Source organism: Macaca fascicularis, chromosome 11, assembly GCF_037993035.2.
Source record: "Macaca fascicularis isolate 582-1 chromosome 11, T2T-MFA8v1.1".
NCBI lineage: Eukaryota > Metazoa > Chordata > Mammalia > Primates > Cercopithecidae > Macaca > Macaca fascicularis.
Window position 1 is genome coordinate 77,327,877 of NC_088385.1, and position 16,309 is coordinate 77,344,185.

Consider the following 16,309-nt stretch of genomic DNA (forward strand, 5'->3'; position numbering starts at 1 on the left):
CACGTCAGTAATCCTAGCACTTTGGGAGGTCGAGGTGGGTGGATCACCTGAGGTCAAGAGTTTGAGACCAGCCTGGCCAACATGATGAAACCCCGTCTCTACTAAAAATGCAAAATTAGCTAGGTGTGGTAGCGCATGCGTGTGATCCTAGCTACTTGGGAAGCTGAGGCAGGAGAATCGCTTAAACCTGGGAGGTGGAGGTTGCAGTGAGCCAAGATCACGCCATTGCCCTCTAGCCTGGGCAACAAGAGTGAAACTCTATCTCAAAAAAAAAAACAAAAAAAACAAAAAAACCCAAATGTTTGGCCTGGCGCCATGGCTCATGCCTGTGATCCTAGCACTTTGGGAGGCCAAGGTGGGTGGACTGCTTGAGGCCAGGAGTTTGAGACCAGCCTGGCCAACATGGTAAAATCCTGTCTTTACTAAAAATACAAAAATTAGCTGAGCATGGTGGCACATGCCTGTAATCCCAGATACTTGGGAGGCCAAGGTACAAGAATTACTTGAACCTGGGAGGTGGGGGTTGCAGCGAGCTGAGATTGTACCACTGCACTCCAGCCTAGGCCTGGGAGACACAGCAAGACTGTCTCAAAGAGTAAAAATAAAAAAATAAATAAAAGTTCTCCTGAGAATTATGCTGACATGCTGAGAGCTCCTAATGTTTTATGATCTTCATTTCCAAGTCATTTGAGTGATAAAATATTAGAGACGACATAGATGCTTGTCCTGCTACTAAAAGTAGCTTAGTTTAAGCTGCTGTAGGTCTTTGATCATCATCCAGTGGACATTAATATTTGGAAGATGAAGAGATTACTGCAAGACACAGTTGTCAAGCGAAGTGGGTGTCATGATCTTTTCTTTGACATTCTTCTAAGAAGAACAGTGAATCCATGTAGTTATTTCCCTATTATCAGGCAAACTAAGAAGAAGGTATTGGAATTTCACTCTAAGTATCGAGCATTTCACATTACAAGGATTATCAAGGAAATGTTGAACTTGGAAGTGCAACTCTCTTCTTTGACAATATAAGTATTTGACAGTATGAGGATACTGAAACATGATTCTTGCTGTCATGATTATACTGCAAAGCTTTGGGCAGTTATAACCTCTTTGAGCCTGTTTTCTCATTTCAGTAGCCTTATTCTTCCCTTCCCTAAAATCCAAATATATCCCTCTCCACTTTAATCACTCTTCCTTGGTACCTGAAATCCCCACATTAGTCAGCATGAGGTCAAAGGCAATGGTTCCCTAATGCTGATCACTAGCAAAACGTTCTTCTTTTGTGGGAAGGATTGTCTTTATTTTTGGAATGTATCCATCCTACTCTTTTGGTGTTTAAAATGGCTTTCTTTCATGAAATAATGGAATTACTAGTGGAAGTGATTTTAAATGTTCTAATTTGACAAATTAGGTGTTAGAAACCCCACGTTAGTCTTAACGTCCTTAATATCTCAAATTCAGAAAACACGAGGGTATGATATTAGCTGTTACGGCAGTTACCTGGATTACCTGGGAGAGGGAACAAATTACTCTTCCATTGGTGTTAACACCTTCATATTTGCCTACCTGTCCGGCCTTGGCAACGCTCAGGATTCTTCAAATTTCCACTCTCAACAATGACTTCCACCTCATACTGTCTTCCCGGCACGAGCCCCATGTCATCCATGACATAGTGTGTTTCTTCCTTTCCCACAGTGATGTTGAGCAGCACTACAGAATCATTGAAGAGTAGGATCCGATACTGCTCCCAGTCTCCAGCAGGGGGCGACCAGCTCACTACAAGAGACCTCATCCAGCCATTACTGTTTGCCTCCAGGTTTGCAACTTTGTCTGGAACTAAATGGTGAAATGATGTCAAAAAGGAGATATTACAAACCAAAAGTAAGAATACTCATTTACTTTTCTTGGGCAGCAATAGATAGGAGACACAATATCTGCAGTTCAAAACATTTCTATCCCCTCTTGATGTCTGTGGATTGCAAATGAGGGGTTCTTTGAGACATTTGACACTCAAGAAGTGTCTGCCAAAATCATTTTAGTAATATCAGTAATGTAATCTTCTGTTACAGTGTTAATAATCTAGTGAAATGTGGCATCCTTTGGAAGAGATATTGGATGTCGTGATCATGAGGCATTTGTTTCTTTTTTCCAACTAAAAAGATTAATGTTCTTGCAAGATTAAGCTCTATTTTTTTTTTTTTTTGCTTAAAAGCATTCAAGGTCTCTCTATAACCTACAGAATAAAATGTCAAGCCCTCTGCTTACATTTTTGGCTCTTTAAGTTCAGACCCCACATCCTTCCAGTCTTAACTAAGACTACTTTCTGCAGCCATCCTGTCTCCTTCCCTACCCTTTGGAAAGCTGGCCTCCAGTTGCATGTTTTGTAGACCTGCAAGTCTCCTGGGCTCTTCTGCCTCTGGGCCTTTGCTTATTTTGTCCCCTCCACCCCAAAAGCTCTTCCCTCTTTGTCACAAATGTTATATTTTTTAGGTCCTCATTAAAGACCATTTCTATTTCCTCCAAGTTGGTTTTATTTTTTTTGAGACAGGGTCACACTCTATTGCTAGGCTGGAGTGAAGTGATGCAATCATGGCTCAACCACAGGGCTCAAGCAATTCTCCCAGCTCAGCCTCCTGAGTAGCTAGGACCACAGGCACATGTCACCATGCCCAGCTAATTATTATTATTATTATTTTTTGTAGAAACAAGGTCTCACTATGTTGCCGAGGCTGGTCTCAAACTCCTGGGCTCAAGCAACCCTCCACTTCGGCCTCCTAAAGTGCTGGGATTACAGGCATGAGCCACCGCGCCCTGCTCCCATTTCCTCCAAGTTTGTGCTGCTCTTATGAAAGAGAATTTTGTTCTCTTTCCTCTTTGACCATATAGCGTTTACTTCAGATCTCTAATAGCAGAGGGAATGGACTCTGGAATCAAATAGCCTAGTTTAAATTCTAGCTCCAGCACTTACTGAGTGGATAACTATGGACAAATTATTTGACCTCTTTGAATTATCCGTATAATGCTAATAATAACAGGACATCTCTCACAGTTTTGTTGTGAGAACTAAATGAAATAATGGGTGTAAATTATTTCGTCAGTGCCTGATACATGGAAATATCAATACAGTCACTATTATTAAAATGTACTATTTTTCTTTTTGTACATGTATGTATTCTACATCTGTGTGATTAAAATGAAACTTTTCTAAAGCAGAAGTTGGACAATTTTTTCTGTAAGGATCAGGTAGTAAATATTTCAGGTTTTGCAGGATACATATGGTTTCTGTCTCATCTTTTTCTTATTTGTTTGCTTATTTGTTTGTACAACCCTTTAAACATGTAAAAACCACTCTTAGCTTGAGGGCTAAACAAAATCAGGCCACAGACCAGATTTGGCACCAGATGGGGTAGTTTGTTGGATCCTGCCTTAAAGGCAAGTAGCATGTCTTATTTGTTTTAACAATAGTACAGTAATTTACACATATAAGGCACTGGATAGATAAGTGTTTGAGGACATAAATTAATAAAATAATGTATGGAAACATGGTTAAACGCTAACTGGTTCTCACTGTAAGAATGAGTCAGAAATGTTTTATATACTGGCATCAATGCTAATGCATTTATGCTACTTAAGTGATGTGACATGAAAAAGCATAAGACAGAAACAATATGCACATCATTCAGAAATCCAAACTCATTTGCCTAAGTGACTCAGACAAATGGGCCCTACCCCAGACACCTTCAGTTACATAGGCTCCACTTCTCAGACTGGGAAAGGAGTTTTCCTGCTAACTTATTTTGTCCTATTCTAAGGTGGATCAGAGAGTGATTTGAGCAACCAAGGAACATTCTGGAGCCCAAGACTCACATGTTCTGCCCACTGCCATCCTCTGAGCAGACAGTTCACCAGAGACACAGCTGACAGTAACTTGATAAAGTCGTCCAGGGGTTAACTCTTTAAAGTGAGTTTCAGTGACCCGAGGTGCTAATACTCTGGATTCTTTGATGGTCCCTTTATGAGAGAGGGTGATGTTGTAAGAATCCACATTTCCAGGAGGTCTTTGCCACTTGACTTTTAGAGAGGTCAAACTGCCATCATTTGTCACCTTCAGATTTGAGACTTCCATGGGGGCTAATTAGGAAAGAACAGAAAAGAGACTCAGGATATCTCACCAGTCCTATGGGCAAATTTTGACCTGTAATTTTATTTCTGCAAGCCACATTCCTTGTGCTGGAGAAAACAAGCACTTTAACAGGCAAAAATTATCCTCTTCAGATGGTGAAAAAATAAAAGTAAAAAAAAAATTTAAAGAGGCAAAAATAATGCTGTAAAACCAAAGGTAGGCTATGTGCTTGGTGGCAAGGCCCAAATCTTGTCAGGCAGAAGCCTGGATTCTGGTTCAGACTGGGCCACTGGTCAGCTGGGAAACTCTGGACAGCTCTTTCTAGTTCACTGAACCTTACAGTGTTTCTTACTGGCAAATGAGGCTAGGTCAAAGCCCCACAATGGTCCTTCCCAATTCAGAAATTCTTTAAGTGGAAAGCACAAAGAGGTCTGTCATCTGCCTCATTTCTTATCGCCTTTATAGATTAATATTCAATAATATTGAGTACATAGTAAATATATTGATCAATTGATTAGTAATTACAAAATTTTATGTGATAAAACTAATTTTTATATTAAATCATGATAAAGTTAATGAGTTGTGTTACTACTTCATCAAAGGAAAATGATTAAAAAGGAGATACCCTTTTGTGAATACTTTTTTCTAGAATATAAATTAATGAAGCTTCCTTAAAAGAATGGGCGGCTGGAGCGGTGGCTCATGCCTATAATCCCAACACTTTGGGAGGCCAAGGTGGGTGAATCACCTGAGGTCAGGAGTTCCAAGACCAGCCTGGTCAACATGGTGAAACCCCGTCTCTACCAAAAATACAAAAATTAGCTGGGCGTGGTGGTGGGCGCTTGCAATCTTAGCTACTCAGGAAGCTGAGGCAAGAGGATCACTTGAATCCGGGAGGCCAAGGTTGCAGTGAGCCGAGATCGCACCCTTGCACTCCAGCCTAGGCAACAAGACTGAAACTCTGTCTCAAACACAAAACAAAACAAAACAAAAGAATGGGCATAGCACTCTGATTTTGCATAAGGCAGTTAGGAATGCAATTTGCTCTTGATGTACATAAATAACTTTTAAGATATACAGAACATTTTTGGCCAGGAATATCTACATATATTTGAGGTGTGCTATAAAAGGTACATAAATGTACTGGTATCCTCAAATATCTTTCCCACCAGCCTCCTATAGTTCCAGAAACTAATGTCTAAGGCACCGCATATACTAGAGTTTCTCTTAAAATTAGATAACTTACCAAGAGAGGAGATTTAATTCACACATTAGACTTGCTAGAAGGATTAGACTCTACTAAAATGTAAGCTCCATGAGGGCAAAGACTTTGTCTCTCTTGGATGTTATATCAGCAACGCCCAGCATCTAGCCTATATTCAGTAACTATTGGCTGAATGAAAGTTTGTGTAAATTACTCATTAACACTTAGCATAGATTCATTTATTAGTCTAGGGTAGGCTGTGGGAATAGGTCCTGTAGTATTGGGTCCCAGGTCATGTGGTTAGATAGAAAATTTTGGACATGACTGTCACACAGGAGTAGGGCTATGTATAGCATGGAGAAAGTAATTCTGGTTCTCTGTGAGTGATGTCATAAAGACAGTGGATCCCTGGTTAAGAAAAGGAAGAAGGAATCCTTAGCAAGGAGATGGAGTATTAAAAAGAGAAGAAGAAAAACTAGGTCCATATCAGTAATTAACTTTGCCTACTTCAAAATGTTGCCAAGGGCTAGCCTAAACTTTAGAATAAAAGAGAATCCTTCTTTTTCTGAGTACAAAAGTGGATATTGGTCTTCTATACCTTATAAGAATTTCCATCTGTCCTATATTACTGTTATTCAAATAATAAACTTGATTTATTAAACATCCCCTTGAATTCGCTTTCTTCTTCTTTAGCTAGCTAGGGAGAACTTACCTGTCCTGACTAGTTTCCACTTGTAGTTTTGCAGCCCTGCAGCCTCAGTCACAACAGTGAGGTTGTAGAGGTAGCCAGGGGTCAGCCCGTTAAAAGTATAGGAAGTAGCTTGTCTGTCCACAACACTGCCATGAACTAGGATCCCTTTATCCATTAGCATCAGCCGGTATCGTTCCACATTCCCAGAACCATGGGACCAGGAAACCAGGAGAGAATTGGCTTTTGTGGAAATACCAATATCTTTCACTGGAGATGGCACTAGTGAGATAAAATGCATGTCCAAATGTCATTCATAATTCCCTTATAGGAGACATATACATTTAATTAGAAGTCACACATTCATCTTAACTTGGTAATAGCATTAATAAATAACAGGATTCTGGAAATTTCACTGGAACTTTGATTAGTGCTGTTTTCAAAGTCTGCAGCCTGAAGTTACATCATAATTTACTTGTCTATCTCCCCCACTTCATAGGTATTAAGGTAGCTTTTGCCAATGAAATATATAACACTGCACAGCAGTAAGTGGAAAAGAGAAAGGAAAGAACTATAGAAGATGAAAAATGGAGAGGGAGATTTTAAAAAGAGAGAAAATGTGGCACATATACACCATGGAATACTAGGCAGCCATAAAAAGGATGAGTTCATGTCCTTTGCAGGGACATGGATGACTCTGGAAACCATCATTCTTAGCAAACTAACACAGGAACAGAAAACCAAACACTGCATGTTCTCACTCATAAGTGGGAGCTGAACAATGAGAACACATGGACACAGGGAAGGGAACATCACACACCGGGACCTGTTGGGGGGTTGGGGGGATAGGGAAGGGACAGCATTAGGAAAAATACCTAATGTAGATGACGGGTTGATGGGTGCAGCAAACTACCGTGGCATGTGTACACCTGCACGTTCTGCACATGTATCCCAGAACTTAAAGTATAAATATCCCAGAAATTAAAGTATAATTTTAAAAAAAAATTAAAAAGAGAGAAAATGAGGGGAGAGCGAATGACATGAAAGACATGTACTTTATGGAAGGAGGTAGTGATGTGCCGTGTGTATCATAATATGTGGGTGCACAGATGGCTTATTCTTCACCTCATCGAAGAAACAAATACTTGTTTCAAACACAGGAATATTTAGGAAACTTTATGACTTGATGTTATAAGAAGAGTATACAAAGAATAAAAACATCTAAAAAATAAGTTTTATGGCACAAACTCAGAAAATGGGGCAGAAAGTCTTGTTGCTTTGATTTGAGTTAGAAGAGCCATTAGGGAGTATCTCTTCCAAATTGGAGAAAACTCCAATTCCAGAGAAGTCCCATGACTTCTTCAAAACCATTCAGCAAGTGACCAGCATAGCCACGCATGCTATTTTCAGTCCAGTCTGTCCACTGTATCCCACAAGCTCCTTTTAAAAATTTAACTAATTGCTAATTAATTAATTTTGCTCTGGAGTAGCAATCTTACTCCTATTCCTTGAATAGTATAACTTGGAAAGTATCCTATGAACTACTCAGCTATAAATAAACAGGTCTTACCTGTTGATCCATTGGTATAAACTGAAGAAGAACGTTTTCCTCCAGAAACAGCTGTGATGGTAATATTGTATTTACTACCAGCAGTGAGATTGAAAAAAGTGTATTTGTTCCATGAAGTACTTTCTTGAATTTGAACCCCCTGTATCTTTTGGTTATTTTCATCAAATAATTGCACCTCATATGAGGTGACTTTTCCGGGAGAAGGAGTCCACCAAACGTGCAAGCTGGTTGAAGTAGTCTTCTCTTTGCTGACTCCAAACCTAGCAGGAGGTAAAGGATCTGCAAGGCAAATACAAAAAAAAAAAAAAAAAAAAGAACATGGCTTGAAGACTTTTGCAAATAACTGCTTATTTTACTGCAGTCCAGATTCATTTTTCTTAAAAATCTGTTATTTGTTAAATAAAGTGGCATTTTGCTTCACTTCCAAACCTACCCTTTCACTTTCTTAAAAAAAAACAAAACATTTAGCTACTAGTCATATGAATTCCTTTTTCTACGAAAACTTTTTTGTTGTTGTTGTTAAGGTAGCTCTGATCTTGAAAGTTCAAGCAAAGTTATATTTTCTTTGGCTTGCGGTTTAGCAAAGTTTTCAAACATTGACAAACATCCAGGTTATGCCTGGATAAATACTGAAGATCTCAACAGAAAATGCAGATATTAAGAAATAATTTGAAATATACACTGAACTTCTTTCTAGGTTGTAGATTGTTGGTGTCTAGTATACGTAACTTTGGGTGGTTTTTTAGATATTAGACAACCACAAAAGATACAGATCTGATTATAAACCTAGGATAGGTTTGCTTACCAAAATGGATTCTCCCACTAGCTGGGACTCCCTATATCCCTAGACTTTTTTTTTTTTTTTTTTTTTTTTTAGATGGAGCATTGCTCTTGTAGCACAGGCTGGAGTACAGTGGCACGATCTCGGCTCACTGCAACCTCCGCCTCCTGGGCTCAAGTGATTCTCCTGCCTCAGCCTCCCTAGTAGCTGGGATTATAGGCACACGCCACTGCGTCTGGCTAATTTTTTTTTGTATTTTTAGTAGAGACACGGTTTCACCATGTTGGTCAGGCTCCTCTCGACTTCCTGACTTCAGGTAATCTGCCTGCCTCGGCCTCCCAAAGTGCTGGGATTAGAGGCATGAGCCACCGCACCTGGCCCCCTATATCCCTAGATTTTTAACATCTCAATTTTGGGGCACTTTGATGCTGCCGGAGCACCCAGAGTATGTGGGAATGGGCAAATCTTGCACCCAACTGTTCATCTTATTTCAACTCTCAAAGCCAAGGATCAGTTTGAGAAGTCCTGCTTTGCCTGTGGTTGAATCTCCACTATTGAACTTGAATAGAATGAAAAGCATATCTGGGTTAGGAACTAAGTCAACGATATTTAGTGAGCAGCCATTCTTTTGGTACAGCGGGGAGTAAAGTCTAAGAAATAAGGGGCTGCCCCTACCCTGAGTGCTGAGAGTAGATTATTGTGAGACATCTTTAGGAGAAATTTTCAGAAATCCAACATGGTTCTTGGTCTAGAAAGTGGGATCAAGATATTGGAGACCAATATTGAAGGGTCAGGTCAGATATTACAATGGCATGGCTATAGAAACTTCACTACTTCCTGGTAGACCATGTTGTGTTCACAATACAACACCAGGAATTCTAGACCTTAATTAGAAAATATAACCTTCTTATATGTCTTAAGAATGTTCACCTGCAATTAACATATAAAAAAGAAATAAGATAGCCTTACTCTATATTCAAAAGGCAGTTATAAACAGACAACTCATAAGACTATGTATGGCTGACCAATAGATACCACAGGCTTAATAGAGCCTATGAAATCTAATGTTTCTATGTTGTATGCTATGATTTATATAAGTATCTCATACTGTAAAATTATATATGCCACATTTATAACCTCGATAATTAATAATAACATAAATTTTAGCTGACAAGCAAGCTGAGGCAGCAGTAACTAAGACAAACATTAACAGAGTGCCCGAAACACAGGTGAGCTTGGAAGACAAGGTTGCATGGTTCAACTACAGCACAGCCCTTTGGTTCACCCGAAGAACATATGTTCTAGAGTTTGACAGCCTGGGCTTGAATTGGGCTCTCCTATTTGTAGCTGTGTGCTTTGGGCAATTCCTTAACCTCCCTGTGCCTCAGTTTCTTCATTTATGCAATCCTGATAATAAATAATATCTTTTTAGTAAAGTTGTTATGAAGATTAAATTGAATATTATATAAAAAGTACTTAGAACTGTGTCTGGCATGTAGTAAGTGCTCAATGTTAGCTGTTATTATTATTCCTATAATTAGGTGAAAATATCGCCACAGAAGCAGTGAAATGTAATGGCAGACAGCATGAGCTTTGGAGTCAGAATTAAATTCAAATCTGAGCTCTGACAAAGTCATGAGACTTTGGGCAGGCTATTTAACCTGTCTAAGCCTCCACTTTCCTATCTGTCTGGGGAGTATAATACTACTACTTACATTCCAAGGCAGTTTTGAGAAGTAACAAGATATAGAGGAGACTATGAGATTCTAATAGTCAGTGAAACTCAAGAACAATGCTGTCGTACCTGACTGAGATGACATACTTTTGCTGAAGTGGCATTTTAAGGACAAGGATGAGAGGGACAGCTACTTCCAGTGATAGTTCAAAAGGGATCAATACTGTCATCTACAAGTGTTTTCAAGCCAGATAAAAATTCTAAAAAATAATGTTATCATCAGTAGAATCTAAACATATATAATCCACAAAATATGAGACATAGAAATAAATTTTAAGGTTGCGTGCCTAGAGGGTGAAGTTCAGAAATGCAGACTTTATCTAATCTTTCTGAGCCACAAAAAAAAACAGTCAATCCTTTGTACATCCGCTAGAACAAAGGAACAATGAGACTGGGAAGTGCCTGGGCTGCGAGAACCTGCACTGGAAACAAACACTTAAAACCCCATTTATACTGTGATAAAGCCCTTTGCTGGCAGTTGTCCACTATTGCTATGCATGCTGCAGAAACTAAATAGTTTTCAGACTCCCTTTCAATCTAAGCCCAATAAAAACTCTGATGGATTTAAAAAGTTTTCAAAATTGTATTAGGTACTTCTATCAGGAGTGCACATTTCATATAATATGTCTGTGTGTGTATGTATGTATTAAATATGTGTGTGTGTGTATATATATATATATATATACGGAGACAGAATTTTTAATGCTACTTGAAAATTTAGCCATGTACCTATAATCTTCTGATCACATGACAGATCGTACGTAATTAGGAAATCCTACTTGACTTTATATAATTTATGCAGATGTTTAAAGGTATCAGTGCACAGATGTGTGCATTGATAGTCTGGTTTTTCCACTCATCACACTCATACACATAGTAACCAGTGAAGTATTACAAAATATGAGAACTAATAATAAATCAAAAATAATAAATCATAGCTTTAGTCTTGATTAATATATCAATATTTATCATTAGCCATAAATTTAAAGCACTTTGTACTTCTTGGTTCCCAACAGACCTGAAATAAGGAACGACAAATGCATAGTCAAAATGAATAACAACAGTAAGTTCTATAGTATTCATTTAAATACTTGAATAAATCTACCAGCACCAGAAAGCCCCAGAGTTCCATAAGCAGGCTTGATGTCAACACAATTTTTCTGTTCTCAAAGGAAAAGGCAAAGTATGGCAAAATTCCTGAACCAGAATGAATTCTTTTTTTCTTTTCTTTTCTTTTTTTTTTTCTAATGTGATTTAGGAAGCCAAGTGTGGTGATGTGTGCCCTTAGTTCCGGTTACTCAGGAGGCTGAGGCAGGAGGGTTGCTTGAGTCCAGGTTTGGAGGCTGTAGTACGTCATAATAGTGCCTGTAAATAGCTACTGCACTCCAGCCTGGGCAACACAGAAAGACCCTGTCTTTTTTTAATGTTATTTAAAACAAGAAAGAAAGCTATATTTACAGCACAAATAATATTTGCTGCTTAATTGTTTTTGTCACAGCATGGTCATTAAAACATTAGTATCTATTGATATAGAAATTTCTAGACTCTTTAGAATTAGAAATGATTGTATTTGCTATAGAAATAAATTCAACCTTATAACAAAGGGCAGCTAATCCATGGGTTTGTGCCAAAAGCTTTTCTTAAAGGCATAACAGCACTACATTACATCTGATAATTTATAACATGCTTTCTCAGTTGGAATAGGGGCTCAGAGACATTAAATGACTCACTCATGTTGTATAGGAACAGGTAGTACAGTTGAGCTTCCAATACCTGTCTCTAAATTGTGTTTTCTTTCTATCACAACTTAGCTGTCCTAGTGTGGGAAATGATGTCATGAATTGCATATTCAGTGTAATGACAAAAAATAAAAATTGATGTCTATGGAAAATGATAGGCATATTTACAGAATTTTTCAGATGGTGGTTTGCTATTGCAGCATAGTCAAAATTAATAACAACAGTAATGACAGTTCAATCTAATTCTGTGATCATGAAAGTTCCTTTTTTGAAAATAATATTTTTCTTGCCCGTTCCCTTTTTTCCTTATTTATTGCCTTTACCTGGAGAATCTTCATTTTGTGCTAGATTACTTTGAGAGTCTTCTAAGTGTCTTCCTTATTTTCTTTTGAGACAGGGCCTTGCTCTGTCACCCAGGCTGGAGTCCAGTGATGTGATCATGGCTCACGGCAGCCTCAACCTCCTGGGATCAAGTGATTATCTCACCTCAGCCTCCCAAGTAGCTGGGACCACAGGTGCACACCACCATGCCCAACTAATTTTTTTTTTTTTTTTTTTTTTTTGTTTTTTTTTGAGACGGAGTCTAGCTCTGTTGCCGAGGCTGGAGTGTAGTGGCACAATCTCGGCTCACTGCAACCTCCGCCTCCTGGGTTCAAGTGATTCTCCTGCCTCAGCCTCCCAAGTAGCGGAATTACAGGCGCCCACCACCATGCCCAGCTAATTTATATATTTTTAGTAGAGATGGGGTTTCATTGTGTTGGCCAGTCTGGTCTTGAACTCCTGACCTCGTGATCCACCAGCCTCGGCCTTCCAAAGTGCTGGGATTACAAACATAAGCCAGAACGCCTAGCCTAATTTTTGTATTATTTTATAAAGATAGGGTTTCACCATGTTGCCCCAGCTGGTCTCAAACTCCTGAGCTCACATGATCCTCCCACCTTAACCTCCCAAAGTGCTGGGTGGGATTGCATGCGTGAGCCACCACGCCCAGCCTCTTCCTTATTTTCTGTCTTTCCTCCATGATTGCCAAATAATCTCTTTGTACATCTGCCCCATCCATCATCCTCATTCCCCTTGAAGCATCAAAAATTTTTCCTGAATTTCTATTTCAGGATAAAGTCTAAGTTTCTTCCTAGGCACTCGAGTTCTTCTCAAACTGGATTTTATCCCTGCCTCCCAAGCAAAGAACAGCATCTTTACAGAAATTGGGATACCAATCTAGTTACAAGGAGAGTGGTTAGGAAACTTGATTGGAACTGCATTTATGTAGCATTTTATATAAAATGGAGTAAACATCCACTATTCATATGAAATAATTGGAGGATTACTTGTAAAAATCAGGGTGGGGATGGAGCAAAAAACCAAACCATCCTTTGGTGCAGGTTTTTGAAAATGAGAAGAAAAACAAAATAGAAAAGAATTGTGCACAACTCCAGTTACTTAAATACATTTCTAGAGAGGTAATTTCTTTTACTTTGTTATTGTTGCTGTTTGACAATAGTCAGTTTTCTGGCTTACTTTAAAGACGATGCATTATATTATGCTAATACATCAGGTTGCTGTGCATTTAATGTAACATCCGTATACACTAGATCTAAAATGAGAAGCTCACTTTTAGTGAATATTAGAGAACCATGTCAGCACTGAGGGCACCCAGACAACTTAATGAGATTAATGCACCCTCATCCCCATGATATTCTTCAGTAGTTTCAGCCCAATTCTTTAATATCAATAACTGAGGCTTTTTCAATATTATCTAAAATGCTATATACATGCAATATGCAGAGAAGTCCCCTGGCCCCCTCTTCTAATCAGATTGCTGTCCAAAAGCCTTCTTATGTATAAATTCATGAGCTGTCACTTGATATGTACTTCCAAACCTGGACATGTAGGTATTAAGGCATTATTGTTAACGTTAGGTGTGATAATTATATTGTGGTTATCACCCAGAGATGTAGACTGAAATATATACAAATGAAATGAAATAATCAGGGCTTGGATTGTATCAAAATGATGCGCAGTGGGGGAGCGGGTGGGGATATAGATGAAGCAAGGTTGGTCATAAATTGGTAATTATTGAAGGGAGGTGATGAGTACATGGTAGTTCATTATACTATCTTTTTTACCTTTTTAGGTACTGAGTTTTTCCATATAAAAGGAAGAAAACACAATATCAAAAACAAAAATCCCTGCAAACCTAGATAGATACTTACTGTGTTCATTTGAGTTTCATATTATATGTTTAGGGGTATATATGCATCTTAATTTATATACATTCATACATATAGAATGGGGTTTGTTTCTCCTACAAAGTCAGAAAAGTGTAATATTATCTTTTGTTCCCAGGGGGATTCCAGCAAACTGGCATCTAGGAATGGAAGGCAAACATTTGTTTTTTGTTTGTTTTTTCATTCTGTCCAGACAAATTAGCTTTTATTTCTTCCCAGCTAGTGTGTAAAATGCCATGCCTTCCAACAGAAGTCAGATTAATAGAGAAATATTTCTAGGCACATAAAGGAAGACCAATTTCAGAGAATTGGGCTGGTTCATTCCATATAGGTAGCTCAGTTTGACCTTAAAATTCCTGAAATAAATGCACTGTAAATAGCTGATTGCAAAATACTGAAGTCATCACCAAAAGTTCAACACAATCAAAGATCAATAGTGACTCACAATTGTTTCACACTAAAACATATTTAACCATTATCCCATTTTTGTGTATGCTAACTATATATATATTTAAAAGATTTTATGAGGTATTTGGTCCTCTTTAAAAGTTGACTTGAAAAATAATAAAATAACACGTGGTAATTGGAAAAAACTAATGCCAACTTACAAATAATATCCTTTTTGCAGAGTAGTGGAAAGAATACTGGAGTTGGAGCCAGTGAACAAGAGTTCAAGTTCTGACTCTATTGTATGTTAGCTGTGTGAATTTGTAAACATTGTCAGTTAATTCTTATGAAGGCCAATCTCATCTCCAACCTGGAAGTAATAATAGTAAACTCACTGCACACTTCATATGTGACAAAAAAACTTTTCTAGATTTTATGTTTGAACCAATGAAAACTTCGTAACAACCCCATGAGTTATTATTATTATACGATCCCCATTTTGTAGGTTTGGAAACAGACCTGGAAGGGTTAAGTAACTTGACCAAAATAACATGACTAGGAAGCGGTAGAGGCAGTCTGCCTTCAAAACTCAACTCTTAGTCTCTATGCAACCTACCCTTTCACTATACGCCCTCCACAGGGTTGCCATGAAAATAAAATTAAACTATAGATGGTCAGTATAATATGTATTTTATACTGTTACCAATTAAACATAATATGTGGCAGTCTTTTATATGCTATAAAAGCACAAAGCAGGCTGGGCACAGAGGATCAAAACCAGCCTGAGCAACATAGGGAGACCCCATCTCTACAAATAATTTTTAAAAACTAGCTGGGCGTGGTGTTGGGTGCCTGTAGTCCCAGCTACTCAGGAGGCTGAAGCAGGAGAATTGCCTGAGCCTAGGAGGTCAAGGCTGCAGTGAGCTGTGATTGTGCCACTGCACTCCAGCCTGGGCAACACAGCAAGATCCTGTCTGAAAAAAATTAAAAAAATAAAATAAATCTTTAAAGAAGCACAAAACAAATATGAGAGTACTCCTCTCTTCCTGGGAAAGATAAATACTCCTAGGCATTATAGATTCGATCATGCATTAAGAAGAATTGTATCAAAATCTTAATGCCAACAAATAATAGAAAAATTATGTCAATAGTTCTTGAACTTGTGTGCATCGATTCACTGTGATATTTGTTTAAAATGCAGATTCCCTCAGCTCTATTCCTTCTAAATTCTAATTCTTTCCAAGTGGGGTAGAAACCAAAAATATGTTTTCATTACCAGCTCTGCAAGATATTTCGATGCCGGTAACCTACAGATATTATTAAGAAATGATGGCTTATGTTTAAAACTATAAAAGTATTAGGGGATGAATTGTATCCCCACCAAATTCATATGTTGAAACCCTAAACCCCAGTACCTCAGTATGTGACCGTATGTGGAAATACGGCCTTTAAAGAGGTGATTAAGTTAAAATGGGGCCATTAGAGTGGGCCCCAAGCCAATATGACTGGTGTCCTTGTGAGAAGACATTAACAGACAGACAACATAAACAGAGGGACCACTATGTGAGGACATGCAAGAAGGTGCCATCTGCAAGCCAAGGAGAGGCCTCAGAAGAAACTAAACCTGCAGACACCTTTGCCTTGGACTTCTAGCCTCCAAGATTGTGAGACAATAAATTTCTGTTGTTTAAGCCACCCAGAGTCTGTGATATTTTGTTAAGGCACTCCTAATAAACCAATACAATAAGCAACATTTCGAAGTGGAAATAATAGTTGATATCATGATTCAACAATTAAAGTTCCTAAAATGTTTTTTATTAAAGACAAATAAATTAGTCATATTAAAATAATTAA

At 38.3% G+C, this 16,309-nt stretch overlaps 1 protein-coding gene across 8 annotated transcripts in view; it reads right to left on the bottom strand.

The window, feature by feature from the left end:
• PTPRB (protein tyrosine phosphatase receptor type B) overlaps positions 1-16,309 on the bottom strand; it is a 124,242-nt gene that overhangs the window by 74,523 nt on the left and 33,410 nt on the right. For all 8 annotated transcript variants that reach the window (XR_012420454.1, XR_010579499.2, XM_065524567.2 and 5 more), the window contains 4 exons: positions 7,586-7,864; positions 6,040-6,297; positions 3,868-4,131; positions 1,567-1,836 (listed from right to left, as the gene is read on the bottom strand). Coding sequence is in view for 6 of the 8 variants with exons in the window: in XM_065524567.2 (XP_065380639.1) it covers positions 1,567-1,836; positions 3,868-4,131; positions 6,040-6,297; positions 7,586-7,864 (1,071 nt within the window). In the remaining 2 variants the exon portion in view is untranslated. The remainder of the gene's footprint in view (positions 1-1,566; positions 1,837-3,867; positions 4,132-6,039; positions 6,298-7,585; positions 7,865-16,309) is intronic.